This window comes from Thalassophryne amazonica, chromosome 1 (assembly GCF_902500255.1).
Source record: "Thalassophryne amazonica chromosome 1, fThaAma1.1, whole genome shotgun sequence".
Taxonomy (NCBI): Eukaryota; Metazoa; Chordata; class Actinopteri; order Batrachoidiformes; family Batrachoididae; genus Thalassophryne; species Thalassophryne amazonica.
In genome coordinates this window covers 111,075,707-111,103,678 of record NC_047103.1, presented here as the reverse complement: position 1 = coordinate 111,103,678, position 27,972 = coordinate 111,075,707, and the positions used below count along the sequence as shown (strand labels likewise).

General features: G+C 42.0%; 1 protein-coding gene across 1 annotated transcript in view; it reads right to left on the bottom strand.

The window, feature by feature from the left end:
* arhgap1 (Rho GTPase activating protein 1) overlaps window positions 1-27,972 on the bottom strand; it is a 236,012-nt gene that overhangs the window by 9,006 nt on the left and 199,034 nt on the right. The window contains exons 8-9 of the mRNA XM_034173469.1: window positions 5,622-5,729; window positions 1,125-1,201 (exon numbers count right to left, since the gene is read on the bottom strand). Of these exons, the coding sequence (XP_034029360.1) occupies window positions 1,125-1,201; window positions 5,622-5,729 (185 nt within the window). The remainder of the gene's footprint in view (window positions 1-1,124; window positions 1,202-5,621; window positions 5,730-27,972) is intronic.

Here is a 27,972-nt window from a genome sequence, read left to right as displayed (position 1 = left end):
CATGTTCACACAATGATTCAAAAGGTGGTCATCTGAATTGCAGTGCAGCAGAACATGTCAAAGAAAAGTTGTCAATATGCTTTATTTCTTATTCACATCTTGCAAAATCCATAATTTTGGCAATATGGTCATTATAGTCGTGGGTGCTCACAGGTCAAAGGGCTGTTTTTGACTGCCAGTTGACAACATTGCTGTATTACAAATGACAAATTAACAAAAGTGACCAATTTGTTGTCATGGATGAGGCTGGACCAGTACTGGAGGTGGCGGTGAAATTGTTAATACCAATCCTTCAAAGTGTTACCCACTGTCAAATTAAATCAGTTCCAACATGAACTGCAATGTAAAATCTCAACAACATACACTGACTCACATTACAGAAGCTGAAGCTCTTCCAACTCATGTTTTAGTGCAACATTAAAGGGTCCTTGCCATGCCATGATGTTTTTACATATTCTTGAAGAATAAAAAAAGCTTTTTCCAGCGATAAAGTAGGTCAAGCTTGGAGGCGGGAAATACAAATTCTCATATGGGTAACGAAACGTCTAAATCCTTGATCAGTGTAATTTTATGGTAAAAAAAACAAAGACAACATGTGGAAAGGGACACTAAGAATGAAATACAGGAACTCTTTCATGTTTAATTTTAATTAAGGCAATGATTTTGTTTTATATATATATATATATATATATATATATATATATATATATATATATATATATATATATATATATATATACACACACACACACACACACACACACACACACACACACGAGGGTAGGCTGAAAAGTTCTAAGTGCTCACTATAATGCAGTTAATGCATTACTCCTTCATGGGAAGCCTTAGAACTTTTCAGCCTACCCTCGTATATATATAAATAAATAAAATGAAACTTGGAACTATTAGGTAATGTAAAAGGAAGTGCTCAACACAATTTGCTGTACATCTCTCCCCCATCTGTTGTGTCAAGTATCATGCACACATTTGTATCAGTTTGTGCAAATTTCAAGTGGAGATGCAGATCTATTGGATGATTCTCTTGTAGCAGAGGTAAATTGTCTAATGAGAACTGTTCTAGTTGTCGGAATCCTTTGGTTTGGTTTAAAACAGACATGAGTCACCTTTTTTGGAGAGGAAGCCAATTGTGTCTCTCATCACCACAGGAACTGGATCACCATAAGGACTCCTCTGTCTGAGCCTGACAAAAAAGAAGAAAAAATCCACTATGCTTACCACCATAAGTAATGGCAAGTTCACCATCAAACAACTGACCAGACACCAAAACTTAATCAGAGCTCAGGTTACACAGGACATATAGCTTTAGAGTTTTTCTCTAAAATAACAGTTGCAGGACCCAAATATCCAAAACAGTCTGGTTACCACTCCACCAGTATGTAATAACAGTATATTACTATCATTTAGTCTTTGGAGTAGTTATTACACAGTTTGATAAACACTTAACTTAGAAAATGAAATTAATTTTAAATATGATATTTTAGCAATATCAGGGGTGTCAGGAATCAGAGAAGTTATATGGTTTGGATCAGATACAGTTTTTAAGCCACAGATCATGGTGTGGACATGCCCTGTTAGTTTCTTGGTCCAGTTTGGGGGTTTATGTGTTTTCTTTCTTGGTGTTTATTCTTCTCTGTTGTGAGTTGTGTGCATGTAGGCGGTCGGGCACACTCCCCTCCTTTTGCTGTCTTACATCTTGGATGAGTGCAGGTGCTGCATGTTGGAGGTGAATCCCGTGACTGTGAGTGTGCGCGCATGCTGCATGTTGTGGTTGTGTGTGTTCATGCTTGTTACCTTGGTCTGTTCTCCTCCTGTCTCCTGCATGTGAACTCTTACCCTTCTTGGCCCCCCTATCATCTTATATGCTACACTCCTTTTCCAGTCACTTTCCCTAGTGTTTATTTATCTTGGTTTTATTCTATTGTCTTTCGGTTTCTGTGATCTAGTTTGTTTTGGTTTTTGTGATCGTCTCTATGGAGAGTATTCTTTTTCACCGTTTTTGCATTCTCCTCTGGTGTTTTTGGTTATGTTCAGACACCCATGTATGTCTTTGCTGCCCCCTTGTGTTCTGTTTAGTTAATCACATGTCCTTGGTCCTCTGCTATTTTCCTCCACCTGCCGCTCACACCTGCCATATGATTAGTTTGTCTATTTAAATCACATTTGTTTTTCCCTCCGGTGCAAGTCCATTGTATGATGTAGCTCTGAGTAATTCGTGTTTGTTATTCCATTTATGGTTGCTGATTCTCTCCTCGTCTCTCCATGGGTTATGAGTATTTTGTATTTTGTTTTGCACTTCACCTTGACCTTTGTCATGTGTTTATCTACTCACCCAGAGTTGGGTTGAACTGTATTTTTGTTGGAACCTTCCCCTCACCATTTTTTTGTCCTGGACATCCCTGAGTCAGATTTTGTTACTGTATTTTTGTTGGCACCCTCTGTTCACCTGTCACTGTGTTTTGCACTCCCCTGTTGTAAATAAACCTTGTCACATGTTGGAAACTCATCTTTGACTTCGCTGTCCTGCTTTGGGATCTTTACTGGAATTAGTTCCTGGTCCTAAGCCATAACAGCTCAGATCATTTTTCAGATCAGGAAAAAACTACTACACGAGAGAAATATTACTTTACTTTCTATTTTAAAAATACGAGGTCTGTCAATAAAGTATAGGTCCTTTTTATTTTTTTCAAAAACTGAGACATCGAAGTGGACACGGTTCGAAAAATTAAGCTGGTTTTCGGTGAAAATTTTAACGGCTGATGAGAGATTTTGAGGTGATACTGTCGCTTTAAGGACTTCCCACTGAGCGAGACGTCGTGCAGCACTCCCAGGCGCCGTCGTCAGCCTGTTTCAAGCTGAAAACCTCCACATTTCAGGCTCTATTGATCCAGGACGTCGTGAGAGAACAGAGAAGTTTCAGAAGAAGTCGGTTTCAGCATTTTATCCGGATATTCCACTGTTAAAGGAGATTTTTTTAATGAAAGACGTGCGGGCGGATTGCAGCGTTGGCTCGCAGCCGCCGCGACGCTCCGCCACAGGAAAAACACCTCTGTTGGAAGCCTTAAGGACAAGTTGGAACATGTCCAGCTGTTAAACAATTTTTCATATACTCACTCCACTGAAAGCCATCAAAAGCCGCCTAGATTTTACAAATGGTTATCAACACGGAGGTGTTTTTCCTGTGCCGCCGCACCACGCCGGCTGCGTCCCGACCTCAAAATCTCTCATCAGCCGTTAAAATTTTCACCGAAAACCAGCTTAATTTTTCGAACCGTGTCCACTTCGATGTGTCTCACAGGTTTAGAAAAAATTTTTGATCAAACAAAGCGCCAGTCTCTCAGCAACTTCTCAGACAAAGGAATTCTGACGAGGGGCTGGACGACTCCTCCCACAAGGAGTGCTCACAGGCGAATGATGTCACCGACAGGCGTGGAAAAACTCACGCATGCGCACGAGGGTTCAAGCATGTCTGACGTAAAAACATATGAATGAAATACATATAGTTTTTGAAAAAAAATAAAAAGGACCTATACTTTATTGACAGCCCTCGTAACATAATGAGCAAAGAAAACAAGAAATTTTTGCATGTGGTCCTGAATGAAAACAAGGTAATATATATTTTAAAATAAAAGCCCTTCATTGTTATATTAAATTGCAACAACATCCATCAATAAAAGCCTCTGTCCAAATCATATAAAGTTAAAACAGAACAATGCTGGCTTAAATTTGTAACTTCAAATTCTTTTTGAAAAAAGATGAAGATATCGACATTGTCTGTTGAGAGGGGAATAATAACTTATTTGTAACTCTTTCAAGATAAATACATTTGTCCTACCTACACTGATCCAAATTCATTCAGGATCAGTGGAGCAGATTTTCTGGAGCTATGGACTGCCAGCTCAGCTGTGCATGGGCTTCAAGCACAACACTCTGATCACTGTGCTCAAGACCGTACAGTAAAGAGAAGATTGATACTTCACCCTCAACTCCCTTAATTTTTTTTTTTTTGAGAGATTCTGTTTTTTTGGTCCAGGTGTGCCAATCCTACTGTTCAACAGGCTGTGTGAACGCACAGCTATATTTCTTCCACAATGGCCACTTCATCCACAACTACTTTAAATTCCAACAGATATTTTTTCCATGTGTTTTTTGAGCCAAGCACAAGGCTGATTTTAAGTCTACATTGACAACTGAACAATGTGCATGTTCAGCTGCAGTCACCATGACATAAAATCACACTTATGAAAACTTTACAATTAATCTGTGGTTCACGTGTTCCAGAGAGGGGGGGTGTTAGATAAATTATATTGTCAAAGACATGTTTACCGTTTATTATCATCTATTAACATCTGCTCATTTGCAAATTGTTCTTTCTGTATGTTAAAAATCTGCAAACTGTTTTCTATCAGATATTCACAGCTGCAGCCTGTTTATAGTTTTTAGCAAGCTTCAGCAAAAACCACTCACTCTGTACCTAAAAATCAGGAATGATTCAGTTGTTTTCACTAATGACACAATGATTCAGTTGTCACTCTGTACAAATTCAGGATGATTCAGTTGTTTGCAAACGTATCTACACATGACATGAATGATTCAGTTGATTACAAATGTATCTGCACAAAATGTTGTGACGATGGACTCAAATCACTCCTCTTATCTTCTGTTTTCTTTTCTCAATAAAAGGGCCATGCAACGAGGGGACATGAGAGAACTGCACGAGGCTGTCAGGGTCTGTGTCTCCCCGCTTTGCAAAGCCCACTAAAGACATGTCGGCTCTCTGTCTGGTTCTTTCCTGTATGTCTAGCCGAGAACAAACCTGACAAAACATGACCCATTCCACAAAGACCTTGCCAAAACACGGACGAAGTAAGACACTGAAGCAACTGGATTTGCCCTCAAATGGTTCCAGCAGAACAATCCCCTTTGACCATGAGCACCGCATATGATATGGACAAAACAGAGAAGGGCTGTAAGAGGGAGGGTTTGCAAATAAAGCTAAACATTAAGATATTAACCAGACATTTCAATGGCCTTATCATTCCTTAGGAAGATGCCCAAGGTCAATCAGACAAATGTTCGCCTAAACTCTCGTAGGTTCTTCATCCAATTATTTTCACTCAATGGTGAGTCGTACAGTGTTTCCCATAGAGTCATAGAGTCATACTTTATGGGAAACACTGAAAATCTGCAATTGAAAAAAGTAATTTTGCAAAATAGCCATATTTTGGTGATGTTTCCGCAAACCATGGTTTAAATTTGTTGCAGGTAATCAATAAGACTATAAGGTTTTTGCATTTGTCCTTTAATCTGGGCACCATTGTTTAGTCCCTCCGAGCCATTGTTATGTCTTTCCTACTCCAGGTGACCAGGTGTCGAAAATAACAGTTTAAATTCAGAAGTCTAAGTCTCCTTTTCTAAAGTTTCTGCTGTGGTTGGTCACATGCAATTTTTCTTTATGCAAAAATTCTAAGGGTGTTCAATGAATTGCTTGGTTCAGACTGTCAAAAAAGTAATATTTGTCACAGGAGAATGAATGTTTGACCAAGATCACAGCTGCTTGTTATGTTATCTTTACTTCCAGGTTCTGACATGCTGCCACTTACAGTGTGAGTGGAACTCCAAAGACCTGGTTGGGGAGGGGAGGACTACGAGGAGGGGACATGGGAAGCTGGGCTGCGGGCTTCAGAGAAGCTCTCAATTTGTTGTCGTACCTGCACAAAAGACATTTTTATTGAAGCAAAAGCAAATTTCATTATATTTTGATGTCTGTGTGGAAATAAGCAAAATCACATACTGCAGATTCAAAATGCCACAACGTGGTACAACTACAAGAAGTGATTTGATACAAATTACTCAATGCAAAATTTCAGAAAAAAACTGACAGGATTTTACCTATTTTGAGACATAGATGCCAATGCAATACAAATAAAGATTGCTCAACTTTTCAGTGGCAAGGCAATGGCTTTAAAAACTCGATTACCGAGTAGACTGCACAACACACCTCTTCTACAAACATCAACTAAGCCAACCTGTGGTGAAGCCTTAAGTCACCAGGGCCCGGTTTCATCAAGCAGTATCTTGTTTTCTTCAATAAACTCACTTAGTTGACTAATTTTTTTAACGTTAGTCATTGCACAAAGTGCTTAGTCGGATAAAGTTCTGCATTACCAGACTAAAGTTATTAGAATGGTAAAAGGGAGGCTAGTCTTATTTTAGTCAACAAAACTTCAGTGTCTTACCTTAAAAAAAAAAAAAAAATGGTGGCTATCATGTACCACCCCTTGATGGAATACTCAAGAGCACCCCAACATCGTGCATATTCCTCCAAAAGGGGAGCTTCCTCCGCTTTTGGCCATGGTTGCAGCAGACGACTGTCATTTGATGCATTTGTGACAGTTCTCACATTAGCCACCGGACATCGCTGTTATGCTGAGCAGCACAAAAAGGCTTGATGGAAGTGTAGAAGAAGAACTGCTAGGCTAAGAGCTAAACACGTCGTACTGCAGTTTGTATGTGTCCATAAATATTAATAAAGCCAGTTAACGAAACAAAGACTGGATAGTTCTTGAAAATGACCAACCCGGAAGTAAACAAAACTGTCACACATTGGAGGCGTTTCTTTGCAACGGCGCTCGTGAGGCCGCCATGCCAATGAAAATTGTCGATTAACATAAGACAGCTAATCTACAAGTTTAGCCGTCAATGTGAAAACAGTGATTAGACAGATAATGTTGGATGACTAACAGCAGTCGACTAAGTTTAATAGACTAAAAGATTAGACTACTTTATGAAATTTGGCCCAAGTTTAATTGCACCCTGCTTCACGACAAAGTGAAGCTCTTATTTTATCTTTGTCATTACGTTACCATACCAACTTTATTCATAAAGCACCTTAAAACAGCCAATGCTGTCAAAGTGCTATACACTACAAACATAATATAAATTAAAACAATAAAATAAAAATGCAAAAGAACCACTAAAATGCCATTAAAAAAAAAAAAAAAAATCAAACTAAGCCTTGTTGGTGTCAAAAGCCAAGGAAAAAAAGATAAGGTTTTAAAAATGGCCAATGAGGGTGACTCCCTAACACCCAGAGGCAAGCTGTTCCACAGTTTGGGAGCAATAACAGAAAAAGCCCTGCCGCCCCCCCCCCCAAGCTTTCTTTTCAATCTTGGCAGTTGCAGGAGCAGCTGGTCAGCCGACCTTAAAGACAGACTAATTATATAAGGCTGAAGAAGCCCAGAGAGGTACAATGGAGCTAAACCATGGAGGGACTTAAAAACAAACATAAGAGTTTTAAAATGAACCAGCAAACAATGAAGTGCAGCCAGGACAGGAGTCATATGCTCCCTCCTCCGAGCCCATCAAAAGCCATGCCACAGCAATATGGACCAATTGCAGATGGGAGAGAAGTGTCTGATTTACTTCCACCTAGAGTGAATTACAACAATCCAGATGAGATGACACAAATGCATGAATAACCATCTCAAAATTCTGCCTGGAAAGAAAAAGGTTTCACTGTTGCCAAACCTCTCAAATGATAAAAGCCAGATTTCACCACTGCTGCAATTTGACTGTTCATTTTAAGATCACCATCCATCTTAAAACCAATATTAAGAATAACAGGATAACAGGCTTAAAATATGCTTCCGGGGTCCCAAATCAACAGAGAAGCACTCTAAAAGATTACTAGGTCCAAAAACCGCGACCTCTGTTTTCTTTTCATTAAAATTCTGGAAATTCAAGGGAAGCCATTACATTACTCATATTACAGCGTTGCAAACATAAGATTTCAGACAGGATGGATAAAATCTTTTAAACTTACAATTTTCCAGACACATATTCCATTTTAATCTCACAATAGGTGTCAACTTTATTTCCAGATAAAGTTATCTACTAGGGGGGTTTATTAAAGATTTCCCCTGACCAACTTCCCGTGGACTGAGAGGAACGAAACTTGGCACGTTTATTAGTCTTTCTCTACATAGGTACCACCAAGGGTGACACGCTTCTTCCATCACTTTATGCAGCTGTGAAGGCCTCGCCTGTAGAAGTCCCCAGATTGCGTCTGAAACCATGACTTGACCTAGAAAATAAGCTCCTCATCACCTGAAGTGCTTTCCCTTCGAAAAGGACTTCATGGTTGGGAAGAGGTGAAAGTCCGATGGTGCGAGGTCGGGAGAGTAAGGTGGGTGAGGGAGGATTTCATAGCCGTAGGACAGTGCTTCCTTCTGGGCAACATGCGAGTTGTGAACTGGGGCATTGTCTTGCAGGAGGCGGATTCCTTTGGTCAGCATGCCGCGCCTCTCAGTTTTGATGGCCACCCGCAATTTCTGCAACAGCAAAGCATAGTATGCCCCATTAATTGTGGTACCCTTTTCCAGGAATTCCATCATCACTACTCCGTGCTGGTCCCAAAAGACTGAGCATGGCCTTGCCAGCCGAGGGTTGAACCCGTGCTTTCTTTGGAGGTGGCGAGTCAAAATGCTTCCATTGCTTTGACTGGGCTTTAGTTTCTTGATCATAGTGATGGACCCTTGTTTTGTCTTGTGTGATTAATCTGTTGAAGAAATCCTCCTGGTTGCCTTGACACACGTCCAAAAGGGCCTGGGAGCACTTGACTCGTTCCTGCATCTGGAAAGGTGTGAGCATCCTGAAAACCCACCGTGCAGACACCTTTCGCATGTGCAAATGGTCATGAATGATTTTTTACACTGACTCCACATTGATCTTGACATCTTGGGCTAGTTGGCGAATGGTTGTGCGGCGATCCTCCAAAATGGCAGCCTCAACTTCCCAGATAGTGCCTTCATCAATGGTGGAATGTGGTCACCCGGGAATGGGAGCTGTTTCCACAGATGTCCGACCACACTTGAATTGACAATGCCAGTATTTAACAACGTCATAAGATGGGGCATCCTCACCATAAGTCTCTTTCATCTCATCGAAAGTCTGTCGGTGTGCGGCCTTTCAAATACAGGAACCAGATGACTGTTTTACACTCAACTGGCTCCATGATGCGACTTTGCATTACTTGAGCCCCTGCAGCAAAAGAACGAATATGAGTTCTGCACTGAAAATTGTCACGTTGCCTCTTGAGATATGCATTATTATGCATGTGCAATTTCAGACTCCTACAGTAACCAGAAGTGGGTCAGGGGAAATCTTTAATGAACCCGCCTCGTATATCATAGCTTTCTAAGGCCCAAATCTGTGTGTTTGGTAGTTAGTTTGTCTGCTTAAAAACTCAAAACCCACAAAGATTTTCATATTTTTCAGGCAACATGTAAAATTACCTGTAGATGTGTAGATACAATTGTGTTGAAAATAATAGTGTGTTTAAAAAAGTGAGTAAAGCTCAAAATCCTTATAATAGCTTTTATTTCCATACACGCAAATGCATTGGGAACACTGCACATTGTAATCCAGGGGTGGGCATCGAGGGCCAAGACACTGCAGGTTTTCATTGCAACCAATCACCTCAGCAGGTGGGTTGCTGATGAGCTTCTCCTCTGAACATAAACACCTGATCGTGAATGAAATCACCTGCTGAGACACCTGATCATTAATGAAATCACCTGCTGAGGTGATTGGTAGTAAGGAAAACCTGCAGTTTCTCGGCCCTTCATGGCACATGATTGCCCACCCCTGTTTTAATCCAAACCAAAACATGAAGAAAAATTGAGCAAAGTTATTACTTTACAGAAAGTGAAGAAAAAGGAACATTAGGCTGTTCAACAATATAGCAGTGTTTGCATTTTCCTTTCTCTGACCCTTATTACAGATGGCCCTAATGGGGCAGCAAAGTCTCGTCTGAACTCCTGCATGACATCGTGGGATTTGCCCACTTCCAGGGACAGCCTGCCAGTACGCAACACAAACACAGCATCACTTCACACGGAAAGATGGTGTACGGTTTGATTTTTTTTCAGCTGCAATCACAGAAGCAGCCGCTTAAAAAGCAGTTTTTCGGTTCCCAGTGGAGAAGGGAATACGAGACAAAGCAGGGAGGTTGTGTCGGTAAATTGTAGTGATATTTAATGTGAGCAATGACAATAGGGCTGTGACAAGAAGTACAATTTTTGCATCATATGCTCTTTCAGTTAACCCCTTTATCACCCACCCTCAAATGAGACTACAGTGCCCAATTTAAGGACGAAGTCAGCAAATGTTGTACATGCTGGTTGCAGTGCATTTCTCTCAGAAAATCTGAGTAACATGGGTCATTCCAGACGCTATTCAGAAGAACAGCTTACTTAAAGGTTATGCTGCCTTGTATCAAAATGTTTCAACAAGACAACAACCCCAAACATACAAGCAAGTGAGCAGCATATTGAGTTAAGACCAACAAGATTAACATTATGGAGTGGCCAGCCCAAATCTGGGACCTTAATCCAGAGCATCTGATGGAGTTTTTCTTACCACTGTCACCTGTGTGCTTGCTCTGGGGGTTGGTAAGGTTAGACCTTACTTGTATGAAGCGCCTTGAGGCAACTTTGTTGTGATTTGGTGCTATATAAATAACCTGGCGCTTTACAAGCGTATCTGGTGTTATTGCTGGGAGACGACCGGAAGTAAATTATCCCAAGTCTCGCAGCCGAGTGGCTGAAATCTCAGGGTTGCAAGCTCACAAACAGAACTCAATGGAATGAGATCTTGAGTTGGCATTCCAGTCTCTCTACTTCAATACCCACACTTGCTTTTCCCAACTAGGATGACAAGCTCATAATTGGAACCTCCTCCTCTTCTTTTGGCTGTACCTGTTAGGGGTCGCCACAGCAGGTCAATCGTTTCCATCTCACCCTGTCCTCCATATCTTCCTCTGTCTCACCAACCACCTGCATGTCCTCCCTCAGCAAATCCAGAAACCTCCTCTTTGGCCTCCCTCTTCTCCTTCTGCCTGGTGGCTCCATCCTCAGCATCCTTCTCCCTATATACCCTGGGTCCCTCCTCTGCACACATCCAAACAATCTCAATCTCACCCTCCTTTGTCTCCAAACCGTCCCACCTGAGCTGCCCCTCTGATATGTTCATTCCTAATCTTGTCCATTCTCGTCACAATCGCAACATCTTCAGTGTTGCCTCCTGTCTTCTTGTTAGTGCCACAGTCTCTAAGCCATTCAACAGAGCTGGTCTCACTACTGTCTTGTAAACTTTCTCCTTCACTCTTGCAGATATTCTTTGGTCACAAATCACTCCTGCCACCTTTCTCCACCCACCTCCATCCTGCCTGCACTCTCTTCTTCACCTCTTTACCACACTCTCCATTATTTTGAACAGTTGACCCCATGTATTTCAACTCAACTACTTTCACCACCTCTACTCATTGTAATTGCACTATTCCACTGGGCTCCCTCTCATTCACACACACACACACTCACTTTATTTTTCAATTTCTTTTAATTTATATAGCACCAAATCACAACAAAGTTGCCTCATGGCGCTTCACACAAGTAAGGTCTAACCTTACCAACCCCCAGAGCAAGCACAGAGGTGACAGTGGTCAGAAAAAAATCCCTCTGATGATTTGAGGAAGAAACCTCAAGCAGACCAGACTCAAAGGGGCAACTCTCTGCTTGGGCCATGCTACTGACAATTTACAAAAGGAATATACAGGAAACTGCCAGTGGACAGGACGGGAGGGTTGCAGAAATAGACACCACACCCATCTCTGGTGAGAGAGAGAAAAACAGAATCAGGCATCAGAAAGATGATCGCTGGTCACTAGCCCTAAGCTTAACTAAAAGACCCAGACTTTAGATAAAGTTGAGGCCGTGGCACGCTCCATTTCCTAATGAAATCAATTTAAAAGAGGAAAAAGCATAACATACTATGCAGGATGCTAGCCATATAAAAGGGGAAATACGTAAGTGCATCTTAAGTCTGGACTTGAAGGTCTCTCCAGAATCTGACTGTTTTATTGACGCAGGGAGATCTTCCATAGAACAGGGGCACAATAAGAGAAAGCTCTATAACCCGCAGACTTTTTATTCACCCTAGGGACAGAAAGTAGTTCTCTGCACCCTGAGAACACAGAGCTCGTTCCGGTACATAGGGTTTAGGTCAGCTAAGTAGGGAGGTGCCAGTCTGTGAACAGTTTTATAGGTTAGTAGTAGAACCTTAACATCTGATCTCACAAGGGACAGGAAGCCAGTGAAGAGATGCCAAAATGGGTGTAATGTGGTCAAACTTTCTACTTTGTGTCAAAAGTCTGGCAGGAGCATTTTGAACCAATTAGAGACCCCTAATGCTGGACTGCAGTAAACCAGAAAGTAGAACACTGCAGTAGTCCAATCTAAAATGCATGAATCAGGGTCTCAGCATCAGCCATAGACAGGATGGGATGAATCTTTGCTATATTTCGCAGGTAGAAGAAATCACTCCTCGTAATATCTCTAATGTGGAGGCCAAAGGACAACGTAGGATTAAAAATTACCCCAAGGTTTCTCACTTTGTCAGTGTGATGTATGACACACAAACATAGGCTAAGCGTTAACTTGTCAAATTGATGCCGATGTCTCACTGGACCAAGAACCATCATTTCAGTCTTATCACAGTTTAAAAGTAGGAAGTTGCTAGACATCCAGCTTTTCACTGATGCAAGGCAATCATCTAAGGATTTTATGTGGATGAAATTACCAGCAGTTATCGGCATGAGTATCGTCAGCATAGTATGAAAAGGTAATCCCAAGGGGAGCTATACAAAAGGAGAAAAGCAGGGGACCTAAGACGGTTCTCTGTGGAACCCCAAACGTCATGTCACTAAGGTTAGAGGTAGTGTTATTGTACAAAACACAGTGAGAACGACTGGTCAGGTATGACATCAATCATGCAAGGGGACTCCCAGTAATCCCAAAATGATTCTCCAGCCTATCGAGTAGAAAATGATCATCCACAGTATCAAATGCAGCACTAAGATCTAACAGCACCAGAACCATAGTGGTATCCGAATCCATTGCAAGCAGAAGATCATTCACCACTTTTGTCAGAGCTGTCTATGTGGAATGATATTTTCTAAAAGCAGACTGCAGTGACTCGAGAAGATTATTCTCAGTAAGGTGGTCCACGAGCTGCCGTGAAACCACCTTTTCCAGAATTTTAGAGCAAAATCATAGATTTGATATCAGCCTATAGTTTTTCAATAGAGTCAAGATTAGATTTCTTAAGTAATGGTTTAATCACTGCAGATTTGAAACATTTAGGAACAGATCCAGAGGTTAATTAGACATTAATAATTTCCAGCACAGTCTGCCCAAGAGTGGGCCACAGGTCCTTGAAAAGTTTTGTTGGTATAGGATGAAATAAGCAGGTTGCGCTTTTTGCAGACATTACAAGTTTCAACAGCATGCCTGGTGAGATACTATCAAATTCTGTAAATCTTGGTAATACCTCAGTAATGGCACCCACCTCAATAGCAGGGTGTAGTGGCTGGGTTAAGGCATGCTGGGATATGTTTAAACTAATGTCTATTTTCTTCTCTAAGTAATCCAAGAAATCTTGTGCTATAAAAGGAGAGCGACTTACAGGTGGTTGTCCATGAATAAGTGCTGCCACTGTGTTGATGAAGAATTTTGAGTTATGCTTGCTCAGCCTTGTTCCTACTGATTTTCATTCCCCTCGTCTCCAGAGCATATCTCCACCTCTCCAGGCTAGATTCAACCTGCTCTCTACAGATCACAATGTCATCTGCAAACATCATAATCTATGGAGACTCCTGTCAGATGTCATCTATCAACCTGTCCATCACCACTGCGAACAAGAAAGGACTCAGAGCTGATCCTTGGTGCAATCCCAACCTCCAACATGAAGGAGTCTGTCATTCCAAGTGCGAATATCATCAATGTCACACTATCCTTATCCATGTCCTGCACTACCCTCACATACTTCTCTGCCACTCCAGACTTCCCCATACAAAGTTGATCAGCAGTGGAGTTAAATTTCACTAATAATTGTGTATTTGTAAATATATAACTTTTTCATTTGTAAAAAAGGCATTTGCAAAACTGAAAATTCTGTTTGTGAAGTGTGATTCAGTATATGTGGATCACTGATCACACACATTCATTGCTTTGCTCAGTTATGCAATTTTGAGACATTCTTAGTGCAAAACCTGTACAAATCCACAAACAAATAGCTCGAGATTCACACAAAGCAACACTGTCATACCTGCAAATGCACAGAAGGTGAGCTACAAATATTCCTTGATTTGTACACGTGTTTTGCGATCCACAAACAAGTTTCTGATTTGTAACTTGTGCGATGGTTTTGAACAAATAAATGCATTGCGATTTGTAATTACAGCAAAACTCACGTAAACGGTCCTCATAAAAACTGGAACAGCACTCGCTGGACAAAAGTAAAGTCTTGATGCTTTTGTATGGTTTTCCATGTAATAAACATCATATATAATGGATTTTGTACAACAGATTATCGTTCACATCAAACAAAACATCCTGTCTGATCGCAATGCATTTTCATTAAAAACCCCTCACATGTACCGGACAGAGCAGTCTGGACAAGCCCAGTAACATAGGTCCGAAATGAGGTGGAGCGCTGACACTCGTCGATTCGGGGAAACTGGGTACCGTACTGTGCAATTAAAAGGCCGGCAGTTTTTTTTTTTTTTTACCGTAATTCAAGGCTGGTGATTATTAACAAAATGCTGTTTGCACTGTAATATGGTGTTATGTTTCATACATATCCTTGGGTGTGGCAAACCAAAAAGCTATAGAACACAGCTCCTTTGCGGGGCTGTGAACCAGCGCACCTGCTAAATTGGAGACCGCAAAGGACTTTGATTTGTCACTTTTCTGGTTTCACTCCTTCCTCTCCCATCATATTTTTGCAGTGCGCACGTCGATTTCATTTTGATCATGGATCAAATACATTTGGCAGAAAAGTGCGCAAATATGACCAACTTCACAACATGGAGTCAGAAAAAGATGCTCAAATGACCCAAAGTTCATGGAGGAAATTGTACTTGGAGGAAAATGGCTTGGAGGTTGATGTATAAAGGTCATTAAGGGACAAATTAATTCAGAAAAAGCCACTGTTCCTGAAGCAAACTGCATAAAGACTCAGAGAACTTTAAAAGATTAACGCGCATGTCAACACCATTCCATGGCCACGGAGTTAAAGAGCTGCAGAAGCATACGAGGGTAGGCTGAAAAGTTCTAAGGCTCACTATAATGCAGTTAATGCATTAACTGTATCATAGTGAGCTTAGAACTTTTCAGCCTACCCTCGTAAGTCAGGCTTTAGGATTTTAAGGTACCACTCAACAGCAGACTTGGAAAAATTGTGACTTGACCAAATGTAATCTTTTTAATGCACATAATGTCCGGTGCATATTTAAGGAAGGCATTTTTTTTCCAGAAGAAATTTTGACCCGGTTATTAAATGACTCAGGTCCCAATTTAGGATTCCACGTAGATGGTTCAGCGCCTCCTGACTGTAACTAATCCATTACATACATATAACACATGTTCGTTTTATACATAACAGATTTTGATTCTAACACACAAAATTTACTGGTCCACCTGAACCAATTATGTGCAAATTTTACTGTAAATCTTTTTTTTTTTATTTGTTAAAAGACAAAAAAAAGGCAAAAAAGGGCATTTGCAATACTGAAAATTCTATTTGTGGAGTGTGATTCAGCATTTGTGGATCACCGGTCACACACAATTGCTTTGCTCAGTTACGCAATTTTGAGGTATTCTTAGCGCACACAGAGCCACAAACAAATTCACACAAAGCAACACTGTCCACCACTAGATGGCAGTGTTGCATTTTGAAGGCTTCGCTTGTGAGGAATACGTTGGATGCGGCAACAGAGCACAGAGGGGGTGGATATTTCAATGTCACTATCTGGCTTTTCGAGGGAAAATATTAAGAGAAAAAAGCAGAAGAACGAGTGACAGACATAACCCTGGAGGGAAAAGCATTTTTTCAGCCACCGGAGTGATGCCGAGCCGAGGGGAGGACTGATCAGACTGGGGGGTTGTCAGACCGCAACAGAGAGACACACATGTAGAAAAGAGGGAGATACAGCAGCCGATGTTATCGAGCAGACCCACTTAATATAAAAATCCTTCATTTTTGGATACACACACAGTTTGAGCAGTGGAGCTTCTACGCTGAATATTTATCCATTACCTTTAGCCTTGAGAGACAGACAGACAGACAGACAGAGACTAAAATTTTGGGGTCTGTAATAGATTTTGTGGTATTTTGGTGATTTGGTTAATTAAAAATTAGGTGGCATTACATTATGGCTTTTATTAACATTATTGCACATAACTCTGAGTAACTAAATAACTCTGTTCGTTATGTATTCATCTTGCAAATGGGGAAGGAATTATACAGTCTGATTGCCACAGGACGGAATGACCTGTGGCATTCTGTGGTGCACCTGGGTGGTCTCAGTCACAAGAGAACATACTTCCCAAATACATGAATGTGTCTGTATTCTTCAGTTGTTGGTCATCTACACAGATGGATGGCGAAGTGCAATCCATTGCTGGAGTAGGTTAGGGAGGATCTTTGTTTTCTTGATATTAACACTTGTAGGCCCAGACATTTCCAGTTCTGCTGCTTGGCCCCTCCTCTTTGCAAAACATGAGTGAGAATTTTTTTTAGGATTAAGTTTCTGAAGCTGAAAATTTTGATGCTAAACAAATTCAACCTTAGGAATTGTCCATAGTTACAGTCTTTCCCTGGTCCATAAATGGTTCCATCAACTTTTCCCAAGTAAGGGATAGCATTACAAATGAATTTCATGTCCAGATCTGCTGCAACCCAAAGCTTGATTCCAAACTTGTCAGGCGTGGATGCAATGTACTCCTCCCCCCCATCCCTCAAACTGAAAGTCCCTCAATGAAGTTGAGACGCTGTGTGAAATGTAAATAAAAACAACAATGATTTGCAAATTCTCTTCATCCTATATTCAATTGAATACACCACAAACACAAGACATTTAATGTTCAAACTGATAGACTTTTTTGTTTTTGTGCAAATATTTGCTCATTTTGAAATGGATGCCCGCAACATGTTTCAAAAAAGCTGGGACAGGGGCAACAAAAGACTGGGAAAGTTGATGAATGCTCAGAACACCTCATTGGAAACAGGTGAGTGTCATGATTGGGTATAAAAGGAGCATCTCCAAATGGCTCAACCATTCACAAGCAAAGATGAGGGGAGAATCACCACTTTTTGAACTGTGTGAAAAAATATTCCAACAGTTTAAGAACAATGTTTTTCAACATTCACTTGCAAGGAATTTAGGGATTCCATCATCTACAGTCGATAATATAATCAGAAGATTCAGAGAATCTGGAGAACTTTCTACACGTAAGCAGCAAGGCCGAAAACCAACATTGAATGCCCGTTACCTTCGATGTGTGCTGTGGTCTGATAAGTCCACATTTCATATTGTTTTAGGAAATCATGGATGTTGTGTCCTCTGGACAAAAGATGAAAAAGACCATCCAGATTGTTACAGTGCAAAGTTCAAAAGCCAGCATCTGTGATGGTATGGGGGTGTGTTAGTGCCCATGGCATGGGCAACTTACACATCTGTGATGGCACCATCAATGCTGAAAGGTACATCCAGTTTTGGAGCAACACATGCTGCCATCCAAGCAACGTCTTTTTCAGGGACGTCCCTGCTTATTTCCGCAAGACAATGCCAAGCCACATTCTGCACGTGTTACAACAGCGTGGCTTTGTAGTGCAGGTACTAGACTGGCCTGCCTGCAGTCCAGACCTGTTGCCCATTGAAAATGTGTGGCACATTATGAAGCCCAAAATACGATGACGGAGAACCTGGACTATTGAACAACTGAAGTCGTACATCAAGCAAGAATGGGAAAGAATTCCACCTACAAAGCTTCAACAATTAAGCCGGGGTCCCACCGAATAATGAAGGATGAATGATGAGCCACGCATGGGTGTGTCAGCGATTATTTGAAGAATGACCCATGTTTTTAATCTATCACGTATCCCCTTATGAAGGTGCCTCTCTATGTGCCTCTCTGTACACCGCATGTGCCACGTAGCAGCCTCTAGTGAGCCACGACTGACCTGCTATTAGAGCCTCGAATGGCTCGCATCAGCTAGACTAAGCCACGTAGTGCCGTGACAGTGCCATGATAACGTAATGTTGGCGCACGTTTAGATATGGGTTTGGTCCAAACCTCCAGCCCTCCCACACCTGGTCCCTTTAAAGTGTGGGTTTTAAATTCACAGATTCACAGTGCATTTAAAGATGTCACATTTTTTAAATGCAGTCCAAAAATAGATGCTCCAGTTCAGTCCCACTGTTGTGCACTGTGCGCCAGGCTGCTATCCACCTGTAATGCACCAGACCAGCTAGAACCGAACCAAGGGCTCCTGGACAGCCACCTCTGTGCTACTCGCTGGCTCCACGGCTCGCTGGCTTTATTTCTTCCATAATCCCACTATAAACTTTATGTTCATCCGTTTATTTCTGCAAAATCGCTCTTTTGCACGCACGCCGCTGTTGTCCATTCCTGGACAGCCGCCTCTGTGCTCCGTCTCACTGGCTTCCTTCCATCCGTGGCTTGCTGGCTTTATTTTTTCCCCTGGCTTTAAACACAGTCATTTTTACACTGTGATCACTTTTAACTTTGTGTTTTTCCGTTTATTTCTGCAAAATCCCTCTTTTGCGCGCAGTGCCGTTCTGCATACAGAATGAGGTGGCCGCTTTAATTATATACACCTGTGGATCACTTTCAAATATATACGAGGTCTGTTAGAAAAGTATCTGACCTTTTTATTTTTTTCAAAAGCCATATAGATTTGAATCACGTGTGATTGCATCAGCCACGCCTGAACCTTCGTGCGCATGCGTGAGTTTTTTCATGCCTGTCGGTTACGTCATTCGCCTATGAGCAGGCTTTGTGTGAGCAGTGGTCCACCCCTCTCGTTGGATTTTTATTATGAATAAATGTCTGAACGATTTGGAGCTAGAAGGCGTGGACATCAGCACTTTTTCAGCACATTCCACTGTTACAGGAGTTTTTTTCATGGAAAGAGGAGCGGAGGGATGCGGCACAAAACCACCTCCGTGTTGGTCAAGCCTCACAGGACATGTTCTGGCATGTCCAGGCTCATCCACAATTTCTCGGATAGTCACACGACTGAAAAACCACCGAAAACTGTCTGAAAGCCATCTCAAAGCCATCCTGTGAGATCAACACGCAGGTGGTTTTCTGCCGCGCCATGAACGGTTCCATGGCGCATCCCTCCGCTTCTCTTTCCATGAAAAAAAAACTCCTGTAACAGTGGAATGTGCCGAAAAAGTACTGATGTCCACGTCTCCTGCCATTTTTGTGTAAGTCAGACGACGTCCTGGATCAACAAAGCCTTCACGTTGGAAAAGACCTGGTTGATTAAGCCTGTCGATCGGCGCTCAGAGCGCGGCGCGCTCTCAGCAGCTGTGGGCGGTCTTTAAACCGGCTGGAGCACTCCTTAATCTGTGTAATCCCCATAAAATCGTCCCTGAAAGCCATCTGAATTTTCCAAATGGTGTCCACCTGGAGGTCTCTCACAGTTTCTGGAAAAAAATTGATGCAGCAAAGCTCCAAATCGTTCAGACATTTATTCATAATAAAAATCCGACGAAAGGGGTGGACCACTGCTCACACAAAGCCTGCCCACAGGCGAATGACGCAACCGACAGGCATGAAAAAACTCACGCATGCGCACGAAGGTTCAAGCTTGGCTGATGCAATCACACGTGATTCAAATCCATATGGTTTTTGAAAAAAATAAAAAGGTCGATTACTTTTCTAACAGACCTCGTATATATTATTTCTTCTGCAGCTTACATGCTACCATGATACAACTTTTAACTTTGTGTTATGTCTTCAAAATCAGTCATGTGCGCACTTCTCCTGTGTTGCCGTATAGCTCAGCGCTGCTTTTAGCAGCTTCACTGGATTTATTTCTTCCGTGGCTTTACACACACATCCACTTCACGCAGTCATCCAAATTTTAACTGCGTTCATCCAATATTGACTGAAAAATCACTCTGAGCTGGCGTTCTGCCAAAATGCTCGTTTGGAGCATGAGTCACTGCGTCAGTGCGCACACACAGCGGAGCTCATGTGATCCATTAACAAGATATTAGATCAACTATAGATATACTTCTACAGCTATATCTAGAGCTTTATCAAGCTATAAAAAAAAAAACATTAAAAAGTTACCATAAGCTGTTCAAAATACATTCCACATGAAGCAGGAAAGAGGAAAAAAGCATCCAGATGAAACAGTCCTCTGTGATTCCAGAAGCGATTAGAGGTGTTTTCAGCATCCAAGTTTTGGCAGAAAACGATTAATCCACAACAAAATAATGATTTTATACACAGCGTCCAGCGCACAGAGCAGGTGGAGTTGTGTGCGCAAGAGGGCAGCCGCTCCAAAAAATAGCCTCTCAGGTCCTGCGTAGCTGCCAGACGCACAATAATGGGCATTTAGCAGACTCGTAAGCACCACGCAAATGCCTCTAAACCGTCGCAGTAACTCGTACACAAACTGTGCCACGCTGTTGTTGCTAAATTTTGAACTTCTTGAAATTAGCGCCACGCTCAGAGAGGAGCCGCGTTAACTGAAGATAATGCCTCTAAGAGCCACTCAGAGCCACAAAACTCCCATGATAGCTGAAGAAACCCTCTCGTAGCAAAGAAAACATGCTGTGTGTTTCATTATTCATCCTTCATTATTTGGTGGGAGGGACCCAGGCTTTAGTGTCCTCAGTTCCCAAATGCTTATTGAGTGTTAGAAGGAAAGGTGATGTAACACAGTGGTAAACATACCACTGTCCCAGCTTTTTTGAAATGTGCTGCAAGCATCCATTTCAAAATGAACAAAAATTTGCACAAAAACAAAGTTTATCAGTTTAAACATTAAATATCTTGTCTTTGTGGTGTATTCAATTGAATATAGGTTGAAGAGGATTTGCAAATCGTATTCTGTTTTTATTTACATTTTAAGCCCCTTTCACACCGAGGCTGCTCCCAGTTGCTCCCTGTGGCTCATGACGATGCAGGAATTTCTGCGTCAGGTGCGCGCAGCAGGGGGCCGAGAGGAGGTGAGAACAGAGCCTGCAGGTTCTCTGCATAGAGAAGTCAGAGTGCACAGTTTGGCTGCAGACAGACTGTGCACTCTGACTTCTCTTCTGCTTGTTGTGCTGAGCTGCAGGGCTGCGCTCTGAGTTCTGTTATAGTTTATCTTTCCTCCCTTGACCGCAAGATGTGCGTGCACGTGCAAGGACCGTCCTTTAGCAAATGTGGAGATTGTTGGAGTTCTACTTGATGTTGACATGTCCTGGACTTATGTCCTTTTTTAACTGATGAGAGAGTGAGGAGAGAAAAGAACTAACTGCCTGCAGACAATTTTTTTTTTCTTTTCTTTCCTCCTTTGAGCGCGAGATATGCGCACGAGCGAACCGTTAGGCAATGCGGAGATGTCTGGAGTTCTACTTGATGTTGACATGTCCTGTCTCAGGCCTTATGTCCTTTTTTGTCCTTTTTTTTTTTAACTGTGATGTGAGAGTTTGAGCAGAGAACAAGGAAATAATGCCTGAAGCCAGACTTTTTTTTTCTTTTAATTGTTCACATGTGAGCGCGTGAACGAACGTCCATGAGTGGACTCGAGATGTCCGGACTTTTTACTGGATATTTCTGGCAATCAGTCTGCATTTTTTTTTTCAGCGTGTAGTTTTTACTGCATTGAGTACACGGTATAAAAACAATCCTGTGTGATTTATAATGCGGGAACAACGGAACACAGCAGGAATCATAAATTGGGTCCGAGTCACGCCGGGTAACGCCTCTTTGCCCTGAGTTACGCCTCTTTGCCCCGGCTTGCGCTGGAACCACTTCCTTTCTGCGTTGAGCACAGGACGCCAAAAAAATTAAACAGGTTTAATTTTTCGGCGCCCGACTTGCTTCCTCCTTTGCGCCCTCGTGCTGTTGTGGCGCTGAGCTGCATCGTCTGGGCACTGAGTTGCTTCCACGCTGCGTCGTCATAATGACGCACGGCGCAACTGGGAGCAGCCCCGGTATGAAAGGGGCTTAAAGCCTCGGTCCCACTGAATAATAACCCATGAAAAATGAGCTTCGCATGGGTGTGAAGTGATTCGAAGTATGACCCACATTTTCATCTGTCACGTATTCACTACTAAAGCCCCTTTCACACCGGGGCTGCTCCCAGTTGCTTCCTGTGGCGTCACAACGAGGTGCACACAGCAGGGGGCAGAGAGGAGGTGAGAACGCAGCCTGCAGGTTCTCTGCACAGAGAAGTCAGAGTGCAGTTTGGCTGTAGCCAGACTGTGCACTCTGACTTCTCTTCTAGTTTATATTTGTTCTTGTGCTGAGCTGTAGGTCTGTGCTTTGAGTTCTGTTATAGTTTATCTTTCCTCCTGTGACCGTGAGATGCGTGTGTGCGTGAACGAACCGTCCATGAGTAAATGTGGAGATGTCTGGAGTTATACTTGATGTGGACATGTCCTGTCTCTGGCAATCAGACTGTGAGCAGGACTTATGTCCTTTTTTTAAAACACAGTGATGAGAGAGTTTGAGGGGAGAACAAGGAACTAACTGCCTGCAGCCAGACAGTTTTTTTTTTTTTTTTTCTTTCTTTAATTGTTCACATGTACACATACGAACGAATCGTCCATGAATGGACTGGAGACGTCCGGACTTTTTACTGGATGTCTGACAATCAGTCTGTGAGCAGGACTTTTATGGATTTTATTTAAACACATTTGTGAGAGAAGAAGCTGCAGCTGCTTCACAGTGCCTCTCTTCACCAGACAGCTCCACACAGAGAAGGAGCTGCAGCTTCAGGAACAATGGGACACAGCAGGAATCATTAATTGGCGTCGGGTAACGTTGTCTTGTGAGGGTGTTGCTCTGACTTGCGCTGAAACTACTTAATTCTGCATCGAGCAGAGGACGCAAAAAAAAATAATTAAACATGTTTAATTTTTGTTTGTGCCCTTCGCTGTATATAAAATAATTTTATATACAGCGTCTGGAGCACACGGCATGTGGAATCATGTGTGCAAGAGGGCAGCCACTCCAAAAATAGCCTCTGAGGTTCTGCGTAGCTGCCAGGCGCTAGGATAATGGGCTTTTAGCAGCCTCATAAGCACCACACACGCCTCTAAAATCCTCACTGTAACTCGTACACAAACTACCCCACGCACTTGTTGCTAAATTTTGAGCATCTTGAAATTAGCGCCATGCTCAGAGATGAGCCTAAAGCCCCTTTCACACTGGCGTATTTGTAGAGCTGCGTATTGCGGCATTGTGTTTCACTTAAGTACGCCCGAAATGCACGCATACTCAGCCTTTTTCCATGTTTGTAGATCTGCTTGCAGCTGTGTGTGTTCGCTTTTTAATGTGTGCACACATTCACGTGTAGCTTTTGCCGCTATTTAAAACCAGTTCACTCCTGCTGGCTGTGCAGAACACATCACTGCACTTGTAAAAACAGTGGACTGTATCATGAGGTTTTTACAGTTGAATTACTGCCACATACAGTCGAGCTCAAATGTTTACACACCCTGGCGGAATTTTTGTTTTTTTGGCCATTTTTCAGAGAATATGAATGATAACACAAAACTTTTTTTTTCCCCACTCATGGTTAGTGGTTGGGTGAGGCCATTTATTATCAAACAACCACGTTTACTCTTTTTAAATCATAATGACAACACAAACTAGCCAAATGAACCTGATCAAAAGTTTACATACCTCTGTTCTTAATAACATGTGTTGCCCCCTTTAACATCACTGACAGCTTGGAGTCTTTTGTGGTAGTTTTGGACGAGGCTCTGATGGTAAATCTGCATGGAGTAGACGGTTCTCAAAAACTGAGTGACTGTGCAAAGAGAAGAGTGAGGAAAGCCACCAAGACACCCAGACAACCCAGGAGAAGTTATGGTGGCTGTGATTGGAGAAATTGTGCAAAGTGCAGCTTTGCATTTTGCATCACTACTCTTATCGTCATAGTGGAGTAGAGCAGATAAGGATTTTCTTTTACCAAAACAGATCAAATCCAGGCTTGCATCTAAGATGTACCTTCTGGCAATTTGTAGCTAAACTTTCAGGTCTTCTTTTTAAGAAAATCCTCCTCTGTACCACTTCATCATGAAGATGGATAACTGGTGATACAAAATGCAAACCTTGCACTGTGCATAATTTCTCCAATCACAGCCACATAAACCCATAACTTCTTCTGGGTTGTCTGGGTGTCTTGGTGGCTTTCCTCACTCTTCTCCTTCTTGCACAGTCACTCAGTTTTTGAGAACTGTCTACTCCATGCAGATTTACCATAGAGTGCCATATTGTTTGTATTTCTTTGTAATTGATATAAATAAAGTCTGAAACATATTCAGTGGCAGCTTCACCATCAGAGAGCCTCGTCCACAACCACCACAAAAGACTCCAAGCTATCACTGATATTAAAGGGGGCAACACACAGTATTAAGAACAGAGGTATGTAAACTTTTGATGAGGGCCATTTGGGTAGTTTGTGCTGTCATTATAATTTAAAAAGAGTAAACCTGGTTGTTTGACATTAAATGGCTTCACCCAACCACTAACCATGAGTTAAGAAAAGTTTTTGCGTTATCATTCATATTCTCTGAAATATGGCCAAAAAAAACCCCAACAATTCCACCAGGGTATGTAAACTTTTGAGCTCAACTATATGTAGCAAAAGCTGATATTTTCTGCCTCTGTGGAAGCGCGCTCTGTTCTCTACTGCATGGTGTGGTGCAGCTCAGAAACAGTCATTTAACATTATTATTGTTTTTATTTATTATTATTATAAGAGAGAGAGAGAGAGAGAGAGAGAGAGAGACAGCTTCAGCTGTGTGATCCTGTTCTCCAGCGGAATCATTCTGGATTCACGCACTCAGTTTTTGGTTGTGTATAGGAGCGCCGTGTTGCACAGACTTGTATGCAGTAACGCTGTGCAGACCTGCTTAAAACTGTGTCCAGCGCTCTATGCCGAAGAAAATTAAACATGTTTAATTTTTCTGTCCTACGTGCGTAGCCCTGAACATATTGCTGCGTAGGGAGCAAAAACTCGACGTAGAGTTGCTAAAAGTGAGCGGAGAGCTGCTCAACTCGGTGTCGACAGTATGCCACAATAAGCAGCTCTACGAATACGCCAACGTGAAAGGGGCTTAATTAACTGATGATAATGTCTCTAAGAGCCACCATTCTCCCACGATAGCTGAATAAAGCCCCTCATTGCAAAAAACATGCTGCATGGCTCATTATTCATTCTTCATTATTTGGTGGGACTAGGGCTTAAAGTCTGCTCTGTGGGCCTATGAGTGTTAATGCAAAGGTCAAACCGTTTGGTGGCAGATGAGAAGCTGCTCATCTTTCTTTCAGTCTTTTTTTCAGTGTGAACATGAAGGCACAGTCATCATCAAAAAGAAGCTCACAGATCAGCTAATCGTTCACTTTGGTTTTTGGTTTTGAGTGTTGAGATGTTAAAAACATCTCCATCAGTTCTGAATCTAATGCAATAATAAAAATAAAATAATAATAATAATAATAATAATAATATAATAATATATATTAAAATAATAAAAAAAAAGCTAATAAAAATAACCAGGGCAAGGATTGGCTGATTCAGGGTTACAGCCAATCAAGTACAAACAGACACCTGAATGAGCTAATCAGCTTGTGGCAGAGCAGGGAGAGATGGAAAATGGGCAGGTTCGGTGGGACTTGAGGGACAGTTTGAGAACCTCTGCATGACACCACTCATAAACAGCAAGACAGACACACAAAGCCACTGATAAAACCATCTTCTCACTCTCCAGTGGAGCAAGGGTAAAAACATTTCACAGCAGTAACAAGTAACACATGGCTAACAATCTTATTACAGGACCACATTCACAAGTGTAACAAAACGATATACAGTAAAACTCTCACATAATGGATTCAGGTGGATCAGCAAATTTTGTCCATTATAATTGAAATCTGCAGCATGCATAAAACGGACAAAAGCCGCTATATACAAGGTCTGTTAGAAAAGTATCTGACATTTTTATTTTTTTCAAAAACTATATGGATTTGAATCATGTTTGAACCTTTGTGCGCATGAATGAGTTTTTTCACGTCGGCTCCGTGCCGACGCATGAAATCCTCCGCACGTCTTTCATTACAAAATCTCCTTTAACAGTGGAATGTGCCGATAAAGTGCTGATCCCGACCTCTTCTGAAACTTCTCTGCTAGTCACACGACGTCCTGCATCAACAGAGCCTTAAATTTGGAAGTGATCTGCTCGTTCCAGCCTGTCGATGGCCGCTCGGGGCGCGGTGTGCCCTCCGCCGCCGTGGGCTGTTTTTAATCCAGTTTTAATGGTCCTTAATCCATGTGATACCGACAGAATCTTCACCGAAATCCATCTCAATCTTTCGAATGGTTTCCAACTGGCTGTCTCTAACATTTTCTGAAAAAAATTAATGGAGCAAAGCGGCAGCCTCTCAGCCATTTCACTAACAATAAAAATCCGATGAGGGGGACCAGTGCTCACTCAAAGCCTGCCCACAGGCGAATGACGCAACCGGCAGGCGTGAAAAAACTCACGCATGCGCACGAAGGTTCAAGCTTGTCTGATGCAAGCGCACATGATTCAAATCCATATAGTTTTTGAAAAAAATAAAAAGGTCGGATAGTTTTCTCACAGACCTCGTACATGTAATAGATTGGTTACAGCCAGGAGGCGCTGAAAGATGCATAGGTGTCAAACTGATTCCAGAAAGGGCCAAGAGGGTGCAGGTTTTCTTTGTAATCACCTGGTGCAGTGGGGTGGTTACAAAGAAAACATGAACCCTCTTGGCCCTTTCTGGCCCTACTCCCCAGCTCCAATTAGGCTTACGTATTTCCTTGATTAAATGCCTGACTTTGAATTGGGACCTGCCTCATTTAATGGCTGGTCAAAACTTCATCTGAAAAAAAAAAAAAAAAAAAAAAAAAAAAAAAAAAATCACTCTTTTTTCTAAGTCAGCTGCAGAGTAGTACCTGAAAATACTAAAACCTGATTTATGCTTCTCCAGCTCTGTAACTCTGTGGCCACACAATGACATCAATGTGCGCCTGACCCTTTTAAAGTTCTCTGCAATTTGCCGCAGGAACAGTTGCTTTTTCTAGATTAATTTGCTTCTCAATGAGCTCCACTTCTTTATACAATCATCAACCTCCAAACCAATAGTACAGTACGTACAATTTTCCTCCATGAATTGTGGGCCATTTGAGCCTCTTTTTCTGACTCCTTATTGTAAAGTTGGTCATACTGTATTTGCAGACTTTTCTGTCAAACGTATTTGATATGATCTACACGTCATTGCCATGCGCATTGCAAAAACCTTTAAAATATGGCACAAGACGAAGGAGTGAAAACATAAAGTTACAAATCATAGCCTTTGCGGTCTCTATCGTTGAAAGGCTCAAATTAATTTATCCCAAAGGAAAATATTTTGCTCAAGTGACACAGTGACATTAAACAGTGAACAATGTTTTTTTAAAGATATTTGCATAAGATGTTCGACAATACTGCACATAACTCTGAGAAACTGAATAGCTCCAAATAACTCTTTCTTATGCATTCGTCCGGCGCGCGGGGGGGGGGGGGGGGGGGGGGGGGGGGTTATATAGCGTGACTGCCACAGGTAGGAAAGATGGTGCCCCTCGGTGTTTCAGTGTGTGGCTGAAGGTCCTCTGATACAACATCAGTGTGGCATGCAGGGGTGGGAGGTGCTGTCCCAGATGCTGAGCAGTTTCGTCAACATCCTTCTCTCTGACACCTACACCAGACTCTAGTTCAATCCCCAGGACAGAGCCAGCTCTTCTGATGAGCTTGTTGAGTCTGAACATGTCAGCAGCTTTCAGCCTGCTGCC